This window comes from Myripristis murdjan, chromosome 7 (assembly GCF_902150065.1).
Source record: "Myripristis murdjan chromosome 7, fMyrMur1.1, whole genome shotgun sequence".
Taxonomy (NCBI): domain Eukaryota; kingdom Metazoa; phylum Chordata; class Actinopteri; order Holocentriformes; family Holocentridae; genus Myripristis; species Myripristis murdjan.
The window spans coordinates 17434231-17455955 of NC_043986.1; the positions used below are offsets into that span (position 1 = coordinate 17434231).

Sequence of the window (21725 nt, forward strand, 5' to 3'; positions counted from 1 at the left end):
ATGTCTTCCCTAACCGATTCTGAGAGAAGGAACTCATGCACATCCGTCCACATATTGTCACTCGCTATTGCTGACATCCAAAAAACTCATTTCTCCCAAATAACATTTCACAAGCTAAGGAAAAATATCCAACTTTCAGATTGGCCACTGCGAATTTCTCGAGTTATCCAGTGAGTTTTGAGAAAGTGTTCGTAAGCCGAAGGAATTGTAGAATCGTAGTCTTTCCGGCCATAGGAGACCATGTATTCCAGTTCCACTTCCACTTGAATTTAAAACACTAAAATCACCAAAACAGCGATGTTCTGTTTTCAATCAAGCAAAGGATGCAGCCAACAGTGGAACAAAGAAGAACAAGAGAGGCTTGGAAAGATATTGATGGTATTATGGAAAGAAAATGACTCTCTCTTGCTTTTTCCCTTTCTCTCTCTCTCTCTCTCTCTCTCTCACACACACACACTCACATACACACACACACACAATCTGTCTGTCTGTCTCCATCTCTCTGTTTCTCACTTTCCCTCCCTCCGATCTGTTTTCCAGTATTTGTTTGCAGCAGAGTGAAAACAAGGGGTCCTGGCACCACTGTGTTGTTTATGTAATTCCCCTCGCCGCGTCCGGTCCCTGTGTTTCTCTGCCATGTTGTGGCTCGGCAGACACAGTGACTCAGGGGAGGGTCACACATGCACACAAACAGACTGAAGCACATGCACACACACACAAACACACTTGGGACGACAGAGCAGATGGAGGGGCAGAATGACTAGTGCAAGACCAAAAATGAACTCAAGCTACACTTCATGCTGTCCCTGCTGGCTGTGTGTGTGTGTGTGTGTGTGTGTGTGTGTGTGTGTGTGTGTGTGTGTGTGTGTGTCTACATGGTGTGTCTGAGAGCAATATATTATTTGGCAGAAGGAATGATGTCTTGTTTTATCTCCATCTTACATACTTACGACACTTTTTCCATGACACATTTTCATTGAAATGATGTCACGGTTATTTCCAGTAACACTTTGTACAACATGGCCGGCCACATTTCTGTCTTATCTACGAACAATGTTATCAGGAGCGGACTACTTCTACTGTTGATCATCTGCCTTTGGTATTCAGAGGTCTCAATGGAAATGTCCCTTTTAATCACAGGTGTATCTCCGTGTGGCTCAGCTACAATGGAAGCTCTATTTCCCCCCTGCCTGGAAGTTTATCAATCGATTAGTGTCATTGATTAACCACAGCATCCATTAGCCTTAAATCTTAGGTTCAAACCAGCCCCCGAGCTGGGAGTATGGTAATGGAAAAAATCACTGAGCATCAGTGAGCTTGTCATTGATAATATACACTGAGGGCGACTCTTCTCATGTATTTGGAAGCTGCTGTGTTTAAAGATGAGAATAGAAAGGAAGTGCAATTGAAACCTTGCCAGCTGTTGATGCATAGTCATGAATAACTGTAACTCTTGCTACATTTGTGTCTTTCTTTGGTTATGTAATATCCATAGCAGTTCATCATATTAACGCCCACTCCCACATGAACTAATAACGGTTAAATGTTTGCTTTAGTTGGGGAAATATGGATTTGCAGTGTTATTGCAGATAGGGCCGGTTTCTCAACAGAGTGGGTCATACGTCTCTCAGACTGGTTTGTTTGAATATTCAAGGCATGCCATGTACTGCATAACTCTCCTACCATAAATGTTTTGCATTAACGTCTGTACTGGCTACAGTGTTTTTGGCAGACGATTGGAATTTTAACTCGGTGTAGATCTGTCTCATAGCTTTTCCATGAGAGAGAGAGAGAGAGAGAGAGAGAGAGAGAGAGAGAGAGAGAGAGAGAGAGAGAAATGTTTGCTTTCTCAAATTAAGATTGTTTGTTGGCTTTCCTCTCACAGCAGTAGTGAGGTTTGGTTGCTGTCACTGAGAACTAACACAAAGAACACAAACTACTTACTTCAGTGTTTTCACACATACACACACACAGACATAACTTTCAACACTGTCAGTCCGGCATGCTTACGTGTTTTAAGCCTGACATCAGGGCAGTCTGCCTCGCCTATGTGTGTGTGTGTGTGTAGTAGCCTACATATATACTAATTTTGAAGTGTGTTTCTAGTATAGGGATAAGAAAAAGCTTTAATGGGCCAGACTATACCATAAATGTTAATACATGTATTTTTGCTTACCTTTTCCTAAACAACCAGACCTCTGACATCATTTTTCCCACCTTTTATCCAGCCATTGGTTTTCATCCATTACACTACAATACGAAAATTAACTTTCAGAGACTTCCAGTATTCCATCATCATTATTATTGTTATTTAGCTATCACTTTGAAAATGATTTAATCAGGGGTTTAACGGTTCAATAAACCCACAGCTTGGTTTGTTCCACAGTTTTTAGGTCACGATTTTGTTTTGGGTTCAGCTTCTTTTGTTAAGTAGGGAGAGAAAAAACACTACCATTTCCACTGTTCTCTGCATTTTGTCTTATTGGGCAGAAGATTTTCTTTTTCCATTCAGAGATTTGGGTTAGCAATATGAAATCAACTAATATTCTTCCACAGACAAAACTCTTTCTGACCTTTTAAAATAAACATAAAAATACTTTCACTCTATTCATTAGTCATCAGCTAAGTGTATGGTTAGATGGATCTCATACAGTGGGTGTGTTTGCAACATTTCACTTTGTAGGGTGTGCTGTGTAATAAACGGTTTGTTATTTTTAATGGTTCCCTAAATTGAAGCCGCTGCACATCTACAATGGCTACAACCAGTGTTTTCCACTGAATACAACTGACTTGCCGCCTACGACAGAACATCTCAAGACTGGTTGTACCCACTATAGATGTGCAGTCGTCCTGCCAGAGATGTTTGTCCGTCCCAAATCCATATGTTTCCATCCCCAGGATGACGGGACAGCCCTGAATGTCTCCCCTGGATAAATGAAGATTATTCTGAGCTTCAGCTTGATCCCCGGGAAATCCCCACAAATAAGTTATAAATAAGTAATGAATGCATTTTGTATGGTATAGCAGAGACACTGGGACTCTTAACGTTTTCTGTCTGGAGCTGGGGGCTTTTAAATCATATTGTTACGATGGTAGAGGGCTCAGTGGTCAATGGCTGTCAACCATCAGTGATGGAAGATGATATCGGCCGTCGGCCCAACCCTGCTAGATTATGTAATCACATGGCACTCCTGTGTGTGAAACCTGACGCGGATGGACAAATAGGCAAAAGCAATGGGCAAAGAGTTGGAGGAAATACTGTGTGTGTGTGTGTGTGTGTGTGTGTGTGTGTTAAGTTGTGGGTGGAGATGAGTAACACAGTAAGTACGACAAGTGATCTCTGGGAAATGTAGGTGCTTTCCCAAATTCTTAAGATTTCAGCTGCTCCTTTTTGTAACCGTTTCCTCTGTTGGCAAACTCAGTAGTAAAGGATTTTTTAGGAACCGTTCCCTCATAGTGTTTTTACGAGATTGGTCAACATAACAACACTGGCTAACATCCACTTGGGTCACATGGATGATTTCAGTGTCTGTGTTCTCATCAATAGGTAAGATGCCAAACAGGCTAATCTTCCAAAAACAACGTATTCCTTCAAGGTGATGAGCAACATTTTTTTTTTTTTCGTTTATCCTTCACAGGCATGTGTGTAGCCTCAGTAGAGTGGGGGAAGGGAGAGGAGAGCAGGATGGGAATAGAGAGATAGATAGAGAAATGGATGAAACTGGCTGGCCAAGGAGAACTGGGAGGAGGGAGAGACAGGGAGCACACATGGTTTGGATGCTCTCAGGAAGTGGGCACGGTGCCAGAAACTGTGATGACTGCTGACGTCACCACTGAGCCAGTAAATGTTGAGGACCCTTCCTGTCAAAGGGACATCTGCTGTGAAAATCAGCCCTCTTCCTCTCCCTTCCTCTCTGTCAGCCAGCGGCTCTCTCTGATGCAGTTTACCTCGCCCAGCCTTATGGTGAAATGAGGCTGTTAGGAGATTCTTTGCATTCTTGTTCCCATGCTGCGAATTCTGCAGAGCACGGTTATGTTGGTTTTCCTGCCGACTTAACTGTACACCAAGTTCTTTTGAGGCAACGGGGTGTGGCATGACGAGGTTTTTTTGTGCGTGCGCCTGTGTGTGGAGTGCAGCTGTGGTTTGGGAGGAAGCCTCATGATCCACTTATGACTGGGCTTCATGTGACCATAACACTGGGCTAATATCATCATCGTGTGTGTGTGTGTGTGTGTGTGTGTGCGTGCGTGTGTGTGTGTGTGGTTGTAACAAGGGTTTTCTGTAAATAAAAAAAAAAAAAAAAAAAAAAAAAACTGTGACTAGAAAACTATTCACAATGCAAATTGACACGTGGAATGGCATTTTTATTTCCTTGGATAATCATGATTGGCTGCTGCATCCAAAACTCCCATTGGCCAATCCCACCCTGTCACCACAAATATATCCATATTCCTTCTTCTCCTAATTTTAACCCACTTCTATCGCCTTCCTGTCCCTCATGATCTCGTGGGCTGATCCACCCTGGAGCTGAATCACAAGTCAGGAGATTGTAGGACACCCCACCCCCCACTCCCCTAACTCCAATTGGGAATGTCGCAGGACATGGAAAGAAAGAGAGAATTTCCTTCTGGTGTAGTAGCTGAGCCATAGGCCAAAGTAACAAGGAGTATGTTAAAGTCATGTGCATATTACATATCTAACTAACTATCGATCTAACTGTCTTATTAATAGTTCCACATGGTTATGTGTAGCTATAAGAGAACATAACATAAAGTCTGCCTTATTTGGGGTTGCAAGGGGTTTGAGTCATCGGAACCACAAAAAAAAGGGAGGGGGGCTCAAGAATCTAATCCACAATCCATGTCAGATGCCGAGAACAAATTGATTCTTTAGTAGCTTGTAGAGAACTGTCACAGGAACATCCATCTACAAACCCTATCTGTGTATGAGAGCATGCATGCACACAAATGCAAACAGGATTTTGTGATGCCAGCTATTTCAGGGAAAACATTTTTATAGCGTAACTATTATAGTACACAAAGTCGCAGGGTTTTCTCTCTCTCTCTCTCTCTCTCTCTCTCTCTCTCATGCTTGTGTATATTTTTTAGAATCAAAGACTGTGCAGCAACTCTCTATGTGTCTGCATGCTTTGAGGGTGTCTCTCGAGGTGTCCGCAAAACGGACCCTCAGGAAAGCACCACACACTGCTGTTTACATGACCTTAAGTTACCCAGGACAACAAGACTGCCCAGGGGAGTTGGGGAGGTGGGGTGGTGAGATATGTTAAAGAGGGAAATGGAAAGATAAGGAAAGGAAAAAGAGACGGTGAATGAGAGTGAACTCAGTTACATAAAAAGGAAGTGAGAAATTCCAGCAAAGCGGAGAACTTTTTTTTCTTTTTCTTTTTCTTTTTTTTCCGAGGGGAGTGTAATATTGATGGGAAATCACCAGGCACTTTTCCATGTTGTTCCCGCTCCGTCTGTCTGCTGTAAATATGTAAAGGCTATACGACTGCCAGTGTTATCAGCACAAACATGTAGGACTTTATGGAAAAGGCATCTAATCACTGACACAAACATTTAGACAGAGCAGGGACCAGTCCTCCTTAAATACTGCCTTACTGTTTTTGCCTTGGCAGCGGATCTGAGGAATGTCCTAACAATGGCGGTGATTTCCTCAGAAATTCAGCTGAACACCAAGTAGTGCAAGCCATTGCACAACTCCTCAAGGATAATTTTCCAACTCCCTATTGTTTTGTATAAAATATACAACAATGTATGGGCTGATTTTTTTATTTATTTACTTTTTTTTTTTTTTTTTACCTTGTATGTTTATTTTATACTTTCCTGTCTCTGAGATATCTATCTATCTATCTATCTATCTATCTATCTATCTATCTATCTATCTATATATATATATATATATATATATATATATATATATATATATAAATAACATATATATATATATATATATATATATATATAAATAACATATATAATGGGATCAAAAGGTAAAGAGAGTCAAACAAACAGTGAGTAAGTTTGGATTAAAGTGTTGTTAGAAAAGGGTAAATGTATATTTCTGGCCCTGTGTGTGTCTGTGTTTATGTGTGCGGCTGCAGGTGTGGTTTTGAGTGGGTGACGCTGCAGAGCGCAAACAGGATGTAGGTTTGGTTCTCATGTCTACTTTTTTTTTTGTCAGTTGTGTCTGTCTGACTGACTGCTGGACATACCTTTCCCTTTTCATTCAGGGACAAAAATAGTCAAATCTTTTTCCATGGGGAGGATTACAGAGCCATTATTTTAGTTTATTTGAGTAGTGATAAGATAATGATAAAAACAGAGACAAAGTGATAAGAAAAACACTGATAAAATACAATGGTTTTAGAAATACCAGAAAGATGTGTGTTTACAGTTTGTGAAGGTGAGATTAAAATCAAAAAGTGGATTCTAAAAGCAGTAATGTTGTGCTTTTCTGAGACTCAGGGTGCAGTTTAGTGTATTATCCCACTGTTTTCATGTGTTTGATGGAAGTACAAACTGGACAAGGGGAAAGAAGTAATACCTTTTCCCCATATGGCAACACATGGCTTTACCAACTCTGTGTGTGAGTGAGATTCACAGGCTGCTCAGTGTGTGTGTGTGTGTGTGTGTGTGTGCGCGCGCATCGATCCACCACAGCTTCATGGTTTCTCGGCATCACTTACAGGGGTCAGGGGAGGCAATAATTTGCTTGTCTTCTCAGATGAGATCCAATAATGGTTGAAAACCAGCTCTAATGTTTCGCCTGTTTAAGGATAAAAGGGGGCAAAAAAAAAGTGAAAATCCATTATCTTCATCTCATGCCAATCCAAAGCATCCTCATTAAATCAGTGCACTCTAATCATAGTTGTTCCAGATAATTGTAAGGGATTTTGTGCTAATGCTTTGAGTAATCAGCTGTTTATTTTCTGATGAAGTATTGGAAAGGGCTGCTAAATGATTTGTAGCCTATTCAGTGCGCTACATTACCGATAGTCTCAGTAACTCAGCTTTTACACTGACATAATGCATGTTCAGCATTCACCAAAATATGATGTATTCTCGCCTGTAGTGCTCTACTGTGTGTGTGTGTGTGTGTGTGTGTGTGTGTGTGTGTGTGTGTGTGTGTGTGTGTGTGTGTGTGCGTGCGTGTGTGCGTGTGTGTGTGTGAGTGGGTGTTGCTGATACGGGGTGGCAGTAAAAATGACCCTCTCTCAGAATGAGAAGCTTTAAACCCTGAAAGCTACCAGTATGTGCATGGTGTGTATGTGTATTTGTGTCACCGTGTGTGTGCATGCACAAAGCATTTCTGCTGGAAAAAACTGCCTTTCAGCTCTTATCAGGGAGCTAGCAGAATGGCACTGATCACCTCCCACTGCTGAGCTATCAATGTGGAGTTAATTGCCTTTCAGAGGCAGAGGCGGGGGTAATGGTGTATCTGCGTGCTCTTCTTTTTTTTTCTTGCTTGTTTGTTTATTTAATTATTTATTTGTTTTTGTTTTTTTTCCTGATTAACACAACCTCAGTTATAGTGCCATATGGTGTATGGCCCCTTCCTGGAATTTCACTGTAAAGCTTTCAATCAATCAGATTATCTCCTTACACGGTAGGAACAAAAGGATTTGACAGAAAGTGATACAAACCACATTACACAGAGATGCCAGAGCAGAGAGATGGAGAGGGAAGATAGAGGGAAGGACGGAGAAGTGAAATGGGGGAGGGATACAGAGAGGGAGAGAGAAAGAGAGAGAGAGAGAGGTACGGGGGCTGGGCTTGGCAAGGGGACAGTGTGCTCTGTGAGCGCTATGGAGGACAAGGTCGATCAAGGTCTCCTGTCACGCTTGAAGGGTTACAGTGGGGGTTTCTGATACGGTGTGTGTGGATTGGGATGGGGACGCCTGCCTGCTGATCTACATGTGTATCATGCAGCTGTGTACGCACATGGCAAAGGTCCTGACCCGTTCAAACGACAGAGTGGAGTGCTGTGTGTGTGTGTGTGTGTGTGTGTGTCTGTGCATGCGTGCGTCTGCATCCACATGCTTGTAATGTCTGAGGCTAATAGCCTTGTGTCTTGGGCTACGGGCTGCCTCCAGACTCCAGTTCTCTTGTGTCTGATTGCATTTGTCACAGTTTGCAGCCTTGGATACCACTGCCTTGACCATTACTCCCACCCCTAGAGACCACTGTTTACTGATGAGGAGAATAAGAGGAGGAGGAGAAGGTGTAGGAGGAATTGGACACCCACTGCTTTGTGTTCAGTAGCTTAGACAAAGTATTGACCTTATCCATCTTGGTGTACAAACACCTGTCCAAGCAACTTAACCCTTGAAACGACCTAAAACTTGGAAAACAACTAAGGACTATTGTTTTTATCAATTCATCTATTGACATCAATTGTTTTTTCAAATTCAAATTGCTTCCTTAGTCTGGCCAGAAGCAAAAAAAAAAAAAAAAAAAAACAAAAACAACGTACAATATTCATTTGATATGATGATATAAATGAAGAAAAGTAAGAAAATCTTTGCATTTTAGTGTACCCAGCAAATGTTTGGAGTTTAGACTTGATAAATGACTAAAATGATCAACAGTTAATCAAAAGTATGACTGATTAATAATTATCTGTCAATCAACATATCATTTCAGCATTAAGCTACTTAGAACTCAACAAAACCTAGAAAGAAGAAAAGAATAGAGGTTTAAAAAAGACTTTTTTGCTCTTGGAGGTGCAGCGTGGTACTCTGTCACTCTGAGTGTATATTGCAGCCTAGGACTTGTCCTGTTAGCGATATGGATAGATAATATATCTCCATAGCTTGGCAGGAATGAGGAGGACACAGCTATGTGTCAAAGTATGTCGGTGCCTGCAGGACTGGATCACACTTCAGAAGCCTCTTAGCCTTTTTCTGTCATACGGCGCCTCAGAGGCACATCAGTGTCTTTGTCTTTGTGTGTGTCCGCATGTGTGTATTTGTGTGTATCTGTTGATACACTGTTGTAGGGCTGAGCGATATGGGAAAAATGAAATTAAACAATCATTAGTAACGTGGATGTGATAAACTAGAACAGTCTAACAAGTTCAGAAAATCGTATCAGATCCCTGTAATATAGAGTTTACGACCAGAAAAACTCCACTCTTGCCATTTCATGATATTAGAACACCCAAACCATACCTTGCATGCACAGTGTGTTCTCCTCTTTGATATATAACAAAAGCCCTGACTCTGCTGTAATATTTGCATGTTGCAGGAGTAAGACAAGAACATTGATTTCAGTTACCGTACAGCCACTAGTCCCTGATCCTGCAAGCCAGGCAATTTGTATAAAACAAGATGAGTGTAATGGAAACAGTAACACAATTACTGATGACAAATCGCATCTTATGGCTTTCTAACTCAGCAGTGGTACTAACGCTGACACGCGCACACATAGGCGTGCACACACGCACATGTATGGACATATATGTAGGCGATTGGATCATATTAGGTTTGCTTGAAGATACACTTTGATTTGATTAATGTCTGGCGATTGTTAAATTGGATCTGCACTCAGGGACAGAGATCCATCAATTTGGCAGCACTGTGTTGGCATGCGGCTCCAAATTAAGGGACAGAAAGCTGTAGTCCAGTGAGTTATTCTTGGAGTTGTGCACAAACCACTCTTGCATCTGTTGTAAGTTCATTGTTCTAGTGAACCAGGAAGACAAACACCCGTGGTGGCGGTGTCCTGACATACTTTTTTAAATGTGGGTGGGGGCGAGTGTCTTTTTAAACTTCTGGTTAACAGTCACAGAATGGAAAAAGGAAGAAGGTGTATTTTCACACAATTTAAACCGCATCAAGTCTGTTTTTTTTCCACCAGACTGATCTTATTTGCCAGGTTGACCGTTGTGTTGACACTCAGGTCAAACCACACTGGCCCGTAAACCTCTGAAGGGGAAGCTACCAAAAGTGCCAGGCTCTGAGTTGTCTTAATAAGTAGAGTTTTGGACACATGACATATAATCAGATATCTTGTGATTGATTCAAGGCCTTTGCTGCGCTGCTGCTTATTAGTTATGTACAACACAGTACATTCTCATGCATGAAGGGTGATTTAGTGCTACATTGTTACCTAACCAGGAAGACTCGCTCACACACACTCACACACTGGCGGGCTCATTCTGTGAGTTCCTCCTCATTGCCTAACTGCTGTTCCTTTTGTTATACTGTCAGTCACCCTCACCCTATTTGTTCCATTTATTTTCAAGATACACAAATACATTTCTTACAAGTCATGACAGTGACAGTGCTGCAGATTATGAAGGGGATTGGTAAAAGAAAATGTTACAGCATAACAAGGCAGTTTATGGAGATTACCAGGCTATAAAGACCAGAATAAATCATTAACATCAAAGTGATTGTTTCTTCCTTCCCAGTCTTCTTAAATTGTTTAAACTGTAGCTCTCCCTTCTTACTTTTCAGACTTGTTATTTCCTCTTCCCCTTCCCATCATCCCATTGATTAGCATTCCCATAATTATTTTCTTTGGTGTAAACATATTTGATGTGTCTTGGGGAAATCCAGCTGATTAAGTCACCAAGGCTCGGATCAGGTGGAAGACTAGCGAAACAGACATTAACCTGCTTGGGCAGGTTTTGCTTAATTGTGTTGATTCTCACTTTTGTTTGCTCTAAGGGGCATGAAAACGAAATGACTAATTTTCCTGCTTCCTGTCTTTGCTTCTGTCCACAGTGAATGAATATGTGTTCATGGTCCAAGCCAGGGGGATTCAGATCAGAGAAAACATGAAAAGCATTGGAGCGCAGGTTCTGGAGCAGGTGGTGAGGGGGGCTTACAACATCAATGGCACAGGTAAATATCCACACACATGCATAAACAGGTGATTACATGCATTAGGGTTATGTCATATTGGTGTGTCATATGCAGTTTTACAGGCACAAATGCAGGAGTTGAGAAAGTGCAACGGGATGAGCCAAGTCGTGTCACCCTGCATCAACACTTAGCCCTGCTTGATGTTCTGTTTGTCCCAATCTTCACGCACCGTTAGCCACTCATACATAAATGCAGACCACAACGCTGAGTTAACAGTGAATGACTCCCGATGAAAAGATAGATCAAAACAGTATCATCAGAGTATACAGTTGTCGTGCCGTGAAGGACTGCTGATAATGATGCTGATACGTATCTGTGTGTGTATGTGCAGACTATTCCTACGACTTCAATTTGAGTGAGAGTGATGCTCCTCCCACCACATACCTCCCTGAGGGCTTCACCTACCTCCCCTCACAGATATGCCCTGAGAGGCTACCCTCCATGAGTAAGTACACACACTTACAGCATATTACATTAAAATAACATTTAGCATTTGTTGTTTGTACTTACTTCTCATTTACCTGGTGTGCTATCCCTTGAGGGGAAGGGGGATAATGAACTAGAGATGTAATAATGCTTTTGTACCCTTGAATTATTTGTGTTACTCTTAAAAATGCATGAATTAACGATCAAAAATTGTTAAAAGAGTACACCATTTGATAACTGTGTACATAGTGTTAATGTGATCCTTCTATACTATATTGGAGGCACCAAATGAGAAGGATTTCATTCAGTCTCTTAGGCCGACCTTTAATCACTAAAAATAACCAGTCTCCAGGTTCCATGGGCCTCTTTCAGTAGCTCCATTAAGTGAATTGTCATAGTGCTTCTGTATCTATTCATTTCCAGTTATGAGTAGTAAAATGCTTGAGAGCCCTTGCTCTCAAGTTTGATTGATGATGCATACAAACAGCTCGTAATGATGTAGAGCAGCTGAACCCGGCAATTTATGTCCCAGGTTGCTCAGTTGTTACAGGCCTTGACTAGCATTGTTCTGCCTCCCTCTCCCCCTCCCCTTCCTGCTTTTTCCCACCTCTTTTCCTTGCCATTAACATTTTTTTCTCACTGTACTCATTTGCTCTTTTTCCTCTCACCTTACACTTAAGCGTTCTTCATCTCCATCACATGCATGGATGACTTTCTTTTCCCTCCTCTCTCTATGAATGACCGACTGCCATTCTGCCTTATGTATGCCCTCACTCAACTCCTTCCTCTCCCTGTCACTCTCTCTCTCTCTCTCTCTCTCTCAGAGGGCAGGTTGGAGGTGAATATGAGTGAGATATCCCTGGAGGAGGTGGAGAGGTCTTTGCTTGAGGCAGAGCCCAGCCTAGCCCTAGCAGGCTTTTGGAAGCCCAAAGACTGTCTGCCTCGCTGGAAGGTAAGTGCGGTGCCACAGAAGGGAATTGCACGCCAGAAAACTCAGGATGGAAAGGAGAATCTGTGACTTGTCTTTCCATCCAGACTCAGTGACACAGAGAGTGGCCAAGTTCACACAGGACATTGCAGCTGGCATTTGGCTGTGTGAAACATGGCCTTGGACCCATCTAGGTCTCATCTTAGCTCCGTGATACCGCGCTGCTTACCCATTCTCTCACTTTGCAAGTCAGAACAAGAGAGAGGTTGTTCTCTCTGACATTTACATACGTTAAATGCACATGCACAGTCATGCACGAATGGTGAAATCTCTTCAGAATATGCTTTGCTAGAGGAATCCTGTTTCATTTTTTAACAAGTCAGTGGACTGACAGACTCCCCCATTCTATGCTCCCCGCTTTATCCCTCTTTTTGTCTAACACAGTGATCCTGCCTGCCATCTGTCTGTCTGTTTGCCTCTTTCTGTCTCTCTCATTCATTTGCCCTTAGGGACTGTGTGTGCTCTGACAAAAAAAAAAAAAAACCTTTCTCTCTCTCTATTTTTCTGTCTATCTCTCTGTCTGTCTCTCTCACTAACCTTCTCTCTCTCTCTCATCTCTGCTACTGTCGTCTGTCTCTCTCTCGACAACTCTGTCTGTCTTTCCTCTCGCTTTTTTTTCTCACTTCATGTGACAGTGTTACTCTTTACCAAGCTTCAAAGGAAACTTCAATGAATCAGCTCTCAAAATGCCTGACTTTTATAGCAACTGCTCTAAGGGGAAAAAAAAAAAAAACGTAGCTCTCCAGACAAGCAGTGCCTCAGACCTGCTGCGATCGATACAGTAAATGTGAAATTGTATTGTGTAAATGAGATAGCAAGAAACCTGCCACTCTTTTGTCATGAGTTGTCATTAGAATTAGTGTTTTTTGACAGGAGCTTTGCCCTCACTTTTCCAATTACCGTACCACTGAGAGATTATGACAAGGAGGAACAGATGCACTTTGTACAATTACTATTATTTATTCAGTGGATCGTTCCAGGACTTTGTCTGACATTGAAGCTCATGTGTATCTCTGTTCACGTTCCTGTGTGTGTGTGTGTGCATTTCTATGTGTATACCTGTTATTTCGTTTCTTGCATTGTGTTCCTTTTTATGTCTTTAGGTGGCAATCCTCGTCCCGTTCAGGAATCGTCATGAACACTTACCCATTCTCCTTAGACACCTCGTGCCAGTGCTGCAGAAACAGAGACTCCAGTTTGCCTTTTATGTCATAGAGCAGGTACACACACACACACACACACACACACACACAAACAGAGATAGACACCTCCACATGTGTAAAGTCCAAGCAGTTTGAAATGTGTACATGGTTGCTCGGCTGGTCCTTAGTGTGCTGACGCAGTATAAGTATTCACAGTCTCAAGTGATGATTACAGTAATAACAGTGATGCAAAACAGTGAATATAAATGGTGGAACATAGCGATTCCCATCCTAACAATCATGAATTGTCAGTTACATCAAAGTATATTGCTCTCTCTCATTTTTTTCTTCTCTCACTTCTTGGCCTCTTTCTGCCCAGATGGGTACAGAGCCATTTAACCGAGCCATGTTATTCAACGTGGGCTACAAGGAGGCTATGAAGGACCTGGACTGGGACTGTCTGGTCTTCCATGATGTGGACCACCTGATGGAGAACGACAGAAACTACTACGGCTGTACAGACATGCCACGCCACTTTGCCGTCAAGCTCAACAAGTATTCCTACATGTGAGTCATGATTCTTGCCTCCATTGGGACATTTAAAGGAATACTCCAACAGGTTCAGAACAACACCCTTTTTCCAGCTCACCCAAACTGAGGCAAGATGTCCTATACCATATAGTGTTTCGGTTACTTTGGGTTCAGTTCCTAAACCTTACAGCAACTCTCCCTCTGTCGTATGTACACAATGGGTAGTATATTTGAGATACACATCTTGAAATTAAAAAAAAAAAAAAAAAAAAAAAAAAAAAAGTCCTTTTAGGCAAAGTTGATACTTCCTATATCCTACATTGATTCTTCCTGGATCTTTCTATACCTTCAGCGGTGCATGGATCACTGTAATAGACAGATGGATAAATGTGTACAGTGCCACCATTTAATTTCTCCCGAAATTACTCTCGTTATATATAAAAAAATCCCAGTAAGTCATGTATTGCAAATCCACATCATCCACTGTGAAAGTAAGACAGCTTCACAGTTGCTGTAAGATTTATTTATAAACTCTGACAGAGCCAGGCTAACGACTCCCATACACTCCCAAGTCTTTATGCTAAGCTAACACGATATGCTACCCATAGGAACCGAACCGCTGGACACTTAGAGGTGAACATGGTATTGAACACCTTGTCTCAGTCTGGGTAAGTCGGAATAAGGCTATTTTTTACCCAAAACGTTGGAATGTTCCTTTGAAGTTCTCGGGTACTTCACTTTTATCTGTGTCCTTTTGGAGTTGGGTCTTCAAACTGATCATCATTTGTGTCCCTTCCAGGCTTCCATATAATGAGTTCTTCGGGGGTGTCAGTGGCCTAACAGTGAAGCAGTTCAGAAAGATCAATGGATTTCCTAATGCGTTCTGGGGCTGGGGAGGAGAGGACGATGACCTCTGGAACAGGCGAGGAGAACTCACCCTCAGACACACAGACACAGACAGACACACACAACACACACACACACTCTGTCCTCTCTGACAGCTTTCCAGGACTGTCAGTATCGCTGACGTCAGGCTTGCACAAGAGTTGTATTAGGCCAGTTGGCACGTGGCGGCCTCTCAGGGTTTTTTTTGTGTGTGTGTTTTGTTTTTCCCCCCATTTGTCTTTGCCACACAGCATTGTACCTCTCCCCACCCACACAGCTCACAGGCAGCTGTGCACACTCTGGGCTCTCCACTTAAACTGCCAATTCTGATTGGGTTTTGTGTTTTTTTCCACAGATAATTAACCCTTTTGTTCACTGCTACAGTTAAATTGTTTTCCTAATGTGTGTGGGTTTCTTGTGTGTCCATATCATATTACGAACATTGTAAACACTGGAGTATGATTTCAGCAGTGACCAATATGACGTTTGCCATGCCTTTCTCTTCAAACAATGTGCTAAAGTGCATTTAATCTGATTGTGCAGGGTGCAATTTGCCAACTACACAGTAAGTAGGCCACATGGAGAACAGGGACGCTACATGTCAATTCCACATCACCATCGTGGAGAGGTGCAGTTCCTAGGAAGGTAAGTCCTAATGTGCACACACGAACACAACCCCCACCCCACTCAGTCTGAAGTGTGTAGATTTGGTTAAAGAATGGGTGCTGGTAATTGGAATGAGGCTTAGGCTCATGTGATGTAAGCCAGTCACATGAAAAGTCAGAACAGTGACTTGGAGGGAATTTCTGCTCTTTTAAAGACTTTGCATGTGATATGCTTGTACGCTTGAGGGCTGCATTCCATTCATTCTCTCTCTGCTCAGATTCTAAGTTACTTACAAGAATCTGTGGAGTGAAAAAAAAAAAAAAAAAAAAAAAACTTTTCATTTGTTATTCCTGCAAGAAACTCCTAGGAACTGATACTGGGGAGGGGCCAGAACTCACCAGAAATGACTCACAGTCATTTCTTGTAAATGTTCTATAAATGCTTAATCTGTTATGGTAAATAAGGAGAGGTCTCTTGAGGTATGAGGTCTCCTTCCTTTGTGATTCACTCCCTGACCAATAGATGGAGGAAATTTAGATTTTATCCTAGTTCTTGGATGCAGTGGTGGGGAAGTCAGGGATTTTTTTTTGAAAAATAAGATACTATCTTTAGGATGTACATTTGCAATCATGTTTTACTGTTAATATAATAATCATGTAGAGGGTGGTCTAATAAAATATTAAATACTTGTTTTATAATTAGCTTAAGTGTAAGATTAGGATTTTTGTGGGACATGGAGTAAGATGCCTCAGCCCCTCCTTTATGCTGTACATCAATGATGTGAATTGTGTGTGTGTGTGTGTGTGTGTGTGTGTGTTCAAAATTTTACGTTTACTTTTATAACAAAGTTATATCCTGTTGCAGCTCAATTACCTTGTAAATTTGTTTACTTGACCAAGTCTCTGATATTACGTTGGTCTCAGCCCAGTTTCCTCTACAATTATCTCTGTAGCAATGTTCTACTGATGAATCATTTTTATCAGCAGACAGTTTTGCCACGTAATTATCATAAGTAGGATGTTGAAATCTGTTCCAACAAAAACATATTACATCACCAGTTATTCTTTTTAAATACCACTAAGTCCTTTGACGTTTATACATGCAACTACACTTCAGTTTGAAACTTGCCCAGAATTCCATCACAAGGCGACTGTTACATTCTGTTTTTTATCTGCTGTTCCTTCTGCTCTTCTTATGTAGCAACACACACTGAAATGGCCTTGTGGATGGATCAGTGATTGAGGGCAACTTGATATGTTTTTTTTCTTTCTTTCTTTATTTATTTTCTTCTTTCTGTCTCTTTCTCTGTCTTTCTATCTTTCTTTGTCTTCCTTCCTTTCTTTTTGTCTTTCTGTTTGTCTTGTATTTATGTATTTACTTATTCTCTTTTCTTTTTTTTCTTGCAGGTATACTTTACTACGTCACTCTAAGGAGAGGCAAAAAGTGGATGGGCTAAACAACCTGAACTACTCCCCCCTGGTGTCCAGGAGGCCTCTCTACACCAACATCTCAGTCAGCTTGAGCAGAAACCTCGCCCCCATAGCTGACTACTGACCGAGGCACAGCCGGGTTTGAAAAGCCCACCTGGGAATCAAAGTCCTCTGGGACGTCAGCCATATCTCACAAGTCTCAGCACTGCTTAGGACTTTTTTGTCGTTCTGTTCTTTGCTTTCTTTCCTTTGTTTGTATGCAAAAAAAAAATGGAGACACATATAAGTATGTTGGATAAATAATTTAAAGAGAATAGGTATAAATGCTGCACGTTTGTGCCACAATCCATCGCTCCTCTCATTTTGGCTTCTTTAGTCTTCAGTCTCCACATGCCTTTTGCACCATTTTGGCCTTCAACATTCTTTCATTCATTCATTTGGTTAGTCGATTTATCATTCCTCCCCTGCTTGGATATGAAAATAGACTATAACAGACATACACACACAAACACAAACACACACACACACACACACACACACACACACACACACACACTGACATATGTGTGCTGACATTGTCCCTGAGGCTTTGATATTAGTTAGCTCTTGCACTACTTATTCTCACCAATGCAGTAAACCTGTGAAAACCTTTGCATGTAGACACAACCACAGAGCAACAGTCGACTCTTGCAGCTGGTTCTGCAGAAGGTATGCCAAATCTACAAATGAGGAGCGTGAGAGGAAGTTATATAAAGAGTGAGTGTTTTCAGTCCTAAGAGAAATCTTATTCTATCTTAAAATAGTGAAATAGTTGATTTTAAGTTTAGACTATATTAACACCTTAACCAACCGTTACCATCTATGTTTTGTTTAGTTTTTTTTTGTTGTTGTTTTTTTTTTTCCTGTATACAAACCATTTTAAAACCTCTGTGATGCTTGTGTTGCATATTTGCCTCAGATGTTCTAGCTGCTTAGGGACTGGCTATATGTTTGAGAGTAATGCTCATAATGTTAGCAATAAGCTGTTCTGCAGCTATCTGACGGCAGAACTTAGATGTGACTTCCTCACTACACAGATGCAATAGCATGGGTGCTAGCATACCCTGATTGAGGACGGGTGACTACAGAGAAGGAGTGACTGTAGTAAGCGTTGTTTTGTATGCAAACCTCACAATCGATACACCCTTACCTAAGCAAACACGCCACCCAGTCAGAAACTGTGTCTGTGTGAGGGAGAGCTATGCAAATGGACATGTAGGTATCCTGTTGTCAGTGCTGGGTCTTCAAGGTGGCATCCAGGAGACTTCATCCCTGAAACTGTGACAGACTGACTTTAGACCTCACCTTGTGTGTGATACGTTAGTCTAAAGCCAGAGACAGAGAAACGCTTGTCTTGTTTTATGTTGGATCCCATACCCTTCATTAATGTTTACTCATCTGCATTGGCATGAATGAGAGTTGGATGTAGAGAATACTTGATTGCTGTCACTGTGAATGGTGTTTACAGCAGCTTCTGCTTTGTTATTTTCTGATCAGCAGTTGGTTGTGATACAGTTTGCCATCCCTTCCTCATTGTGGTTGCTGTGAAAGAACTTTGTCTCTTCAACAAGCGATCTAAGGCTGCCTTTATGTTTAACTGACAGTTTCATGTCTAGACTTGGAAAGGGGACAACAGATCTGAATGCTTTTCTAAGAGGTCACATGATCAGCCACTGCCTAGCTTTAGAAACTTGTGGCCCAGCCTTGGCCAATGAGTGGTGCAGGTAATTCAAACATATTGCTTTGTGGTGTCAGTGTCAGTAGTGGTTTTGTTGGGCGGCATGCTGCCTCACGCGATACAGTGAAACATACTGGCAGTGCACAGCAGTTGCTAAAATGTCCCTCTTATTTGTGTTTGGCAGTGTTGATTCTGAGGGATATATCCCAATACTGTTTAGTCCCTCTTATAAACATTTATACAGACACTCTCACCTCACTATGTCTGCCCTCTAGTCATACAGCTACTTCATTTCACACAGATCGCCTTTTATGCATTTCTAAAGATGTATCTTTTTGGGAAAATGTGGGTGATTGACTGTTGTGTTCCCACAGCGAAATAAGAAGTTAAGAGGCTGGACCTCATTTTATTTATTTGATCTTTTATGGATTATTTCCTGTGATTGTTTAGTTTCTATTTTGCTCACAGTTCATGTGATGATTAAATAGATGACATATGACAGACGGTAGATGCACTGAAAATTGTGGTTATGTTCATATGTGTGGGGTTGGGAGGTTCAGGTCTGTGTGAATGAGGGTTATTTTCCGTTTCAGTCAGTGCTAAGCTGATATCTTCTTTCGAAGTTACAGATGGTCTTTTGAGATGGAATGAGACCCGTGGCCTGGTGTGCATCTGTCTGCTGAACAGACACTGCAGGGGGAAGCCATTTTGTTTGACAACCGCAGGAAAAGAGACACGAAATCAGGAAGTGCTGGTAGTCTCTGCCTTTCACTAAGCACCTCCTATATCCTAATTGATAATCAATGGTGCTGACCTTCCAGAGCTCCCAGTTGAGGGAGTCACTCACTATGTGCTTTCTGGAATCACTCCCAACATCATAAAGGCTACTATAGATGGTCAAACATCCCTCTAATTTCATCTAGCACTTTCATTGAACTGCAACCTGCATACTAACGGGGCAGTTGCTGTTTGATGCATGTTGTAGATCCGTTGCCTTTCAATCCTGCCAGGTGAAACCAGTCAGAGTGTACTTGTTGTACTGGGTTCATTCTCACAACCAGAAGCACGTGTTTACCTCCTAGCCAATCAGTCTGGAGGTGCCTAGTGGAGGTCATGGACAACATCAGCATACGTGTTAAGTTTTCTTTTCCAAGTGTGTTTGACTGAAATGGCTGAACCTGTCAGTGTAGATGTGTATTATCCTCTATAGATTTGTGTTGTTTTTTGTTTTTGTTTTTTTTGTTTTTTTTTTTTCCTTTATTTTCTAGCACTGATAAGAAACTGATTTATAGTGACCAGGTTGAACACAACTAGCAGTTCTTCTAATCTTGACACTCACTTGATACACTGTATATTACCTTTTTTTCCTTTTTTCAGTGCTTGAAAAGCTAGATAGCTATATATAACAAGAGGCAAATGGGTTTAGTTTGACTACTGAATTAAAGAAACAAGAATATGACACCGAGGTGATCCTCAATATGAAGTGAGCCTCTGGATGGCATACTTATAGTCAGTATTGGGCTGTATAATCCACAGTGTAGAAGCAGTGGCTTAGCCAGCCAGCACACTTTCAAAAAGATGGGTTTTCCATGTCCACTAGATTACTTAGTAACAGAGGTAAACAAGTCAGCATTCTCATGCTTTTATGTAAAACAGGAAATGGGCTATGTTTTCAGTTGGTGGTAAGAGCTAGCTGACAAGTCAATCCTGTTAGGTGCATGGCCTCAACCCAGACCCAGACAAGGCCTGCTGCTCCCTAGATAGGCTCCATCCTACCATAATCTCATCTCTCCTGATCCATTCTGTGCCAGTCTTAATGACGGGACCACCCTGTGGACACCTGATAAGACTGGCAGCCTTAAAGCTTGTTAATTTATTGCAGTGTTTTTCACTCGAGTTTTTATTTTTTTTATAAGCAGAATCTATTTAAATTGAAAAAAAGTGCATATCAAGAGATAATGAATATTGTAAATATTGTCGTGTGTAGTGTTTTAGAAATTCTGTAAGGTCTTAAATCACTACAGATGCTAGCAAAATGAACAAGGCTTTGGAGTGGTTTGGCTGCGGATATCTGGTGCCATTTAAGTGCTAGTGAAGCTCACAGTTACATCAACATTTTTTACATCACTGCTTCCCAGCACAGCCTTTTTCATTAGGAATATCTTGATGTTGTCCTATAAATTTTAGATTCCTCTCACAATTTCATAGCTATTCTGTATTCCAGAAGCTTCCCCTGTACTCTATATGCTGTAGCAATCAAGGAGACACACTGTGGGAGACATGGGCATTGATGTTCAGATGAAGCGAAGAACCCTTGTTTCTGCGTATGGTGTCTCTTTGATAGTGACAGCTGCTGGGGTAAGGTGTAGGTCAAAGAAAAGCACTGTAGGATGTAGAGAGCAATGTGTCAGCCAAAAACACCATATGCTTATGCTTAGAATGAAACACAGGCACCCAAACCACCGACACAATCCACTCCAAAATCTACACTGATGACTTTTTGTATGAAAGTTAACTTAAAAAAAAAACAAAACAAAATAAAGATGAGTCAATTTAAAATATATCTTCTCTGATTGTAAGGAGACCATTCTCCTTGAATTGAAGCCATTTGAAGCCACTTGTCAAAACTTGATGTCAGCCTTATGTGTATCCGTTTGTGTATCAGCATATTATCTTTTGATTATGGAAATTTGTATGATGGAAATTTTCTTTTATACCATCATTGTTATTGTCAAAGTACACCAATAAAATGAAACTTGAAAAGTTACAGCTCTCTGCCCACACTGTCTGTTCTGTGTCCCTGCTGCTTTAAATGTGCTGGCACCACTGACTATGTCCAAGCATTTCCGGGCGGCTCTATTTGAAATACAAGGAGTAATAACTTGTTTACAGAGTATTGACTAGGGTGCTTGTATAAGCACACACTCACGCACACACTTCCCTGAAGAGACCTGTGGTTTAGACTTCATGGCTGTGACAAAACACAGAGCTCAACCCAGCTGCAGTCACAGTGTAGGAGCTGCAGGTGGAGGAACTTCACTATTACATGAGTATTATAATTCCCAACAATGCTCTTGATTGTCAGAGTAGCTTTAACCTGCATGG

At 41.5% G+C, this 21725-nt stretch overlaps 1 protein-coding gene across 1 annotated transcript in view; it reads left to right on the top strand.

The window, feature by feature from the left end:
- The window catches only part of b4galt5 (UDP-Gal:betaGlcNAc beta 1,4- galactosyltransferase, polypeptide 5), a 38529-nt gene extending 17142 nt beyond the window's left edge, over positions 1–21387 (top strand). The window contains exons 2-9 of the mRNA XM_030055358.1: positions 10755–10874; positions 11227–11340; positions 12146–12273; positions 13413–13529; positions 13831–14018; positions 14782–14904; positions 15411–15512; positions 16880–21387. Coding sequence (XP_029911218.1) covers positions 10755–10874; positions 11227–11340; positions 12146–12273; positions 13413–13529; positions 13831–14018; positions 14782–14904; positions 15411–15512; positions 16880–17027 — 1040 coding nt within the window. The 3' untranslated portion in view covers positions 17028–21387. The remainder of the gene's footprint in view (positions 1–10754; positions 10875–11226; positions 11341–12145; positions 12274–13412; positions 13530–13830; positions 14019–14781; positions 14905–15410; positions 15513–16879) is intronic.
- The last annotated feature ends 338 nt before the right edge of the window (positions 21388–21725 follow it).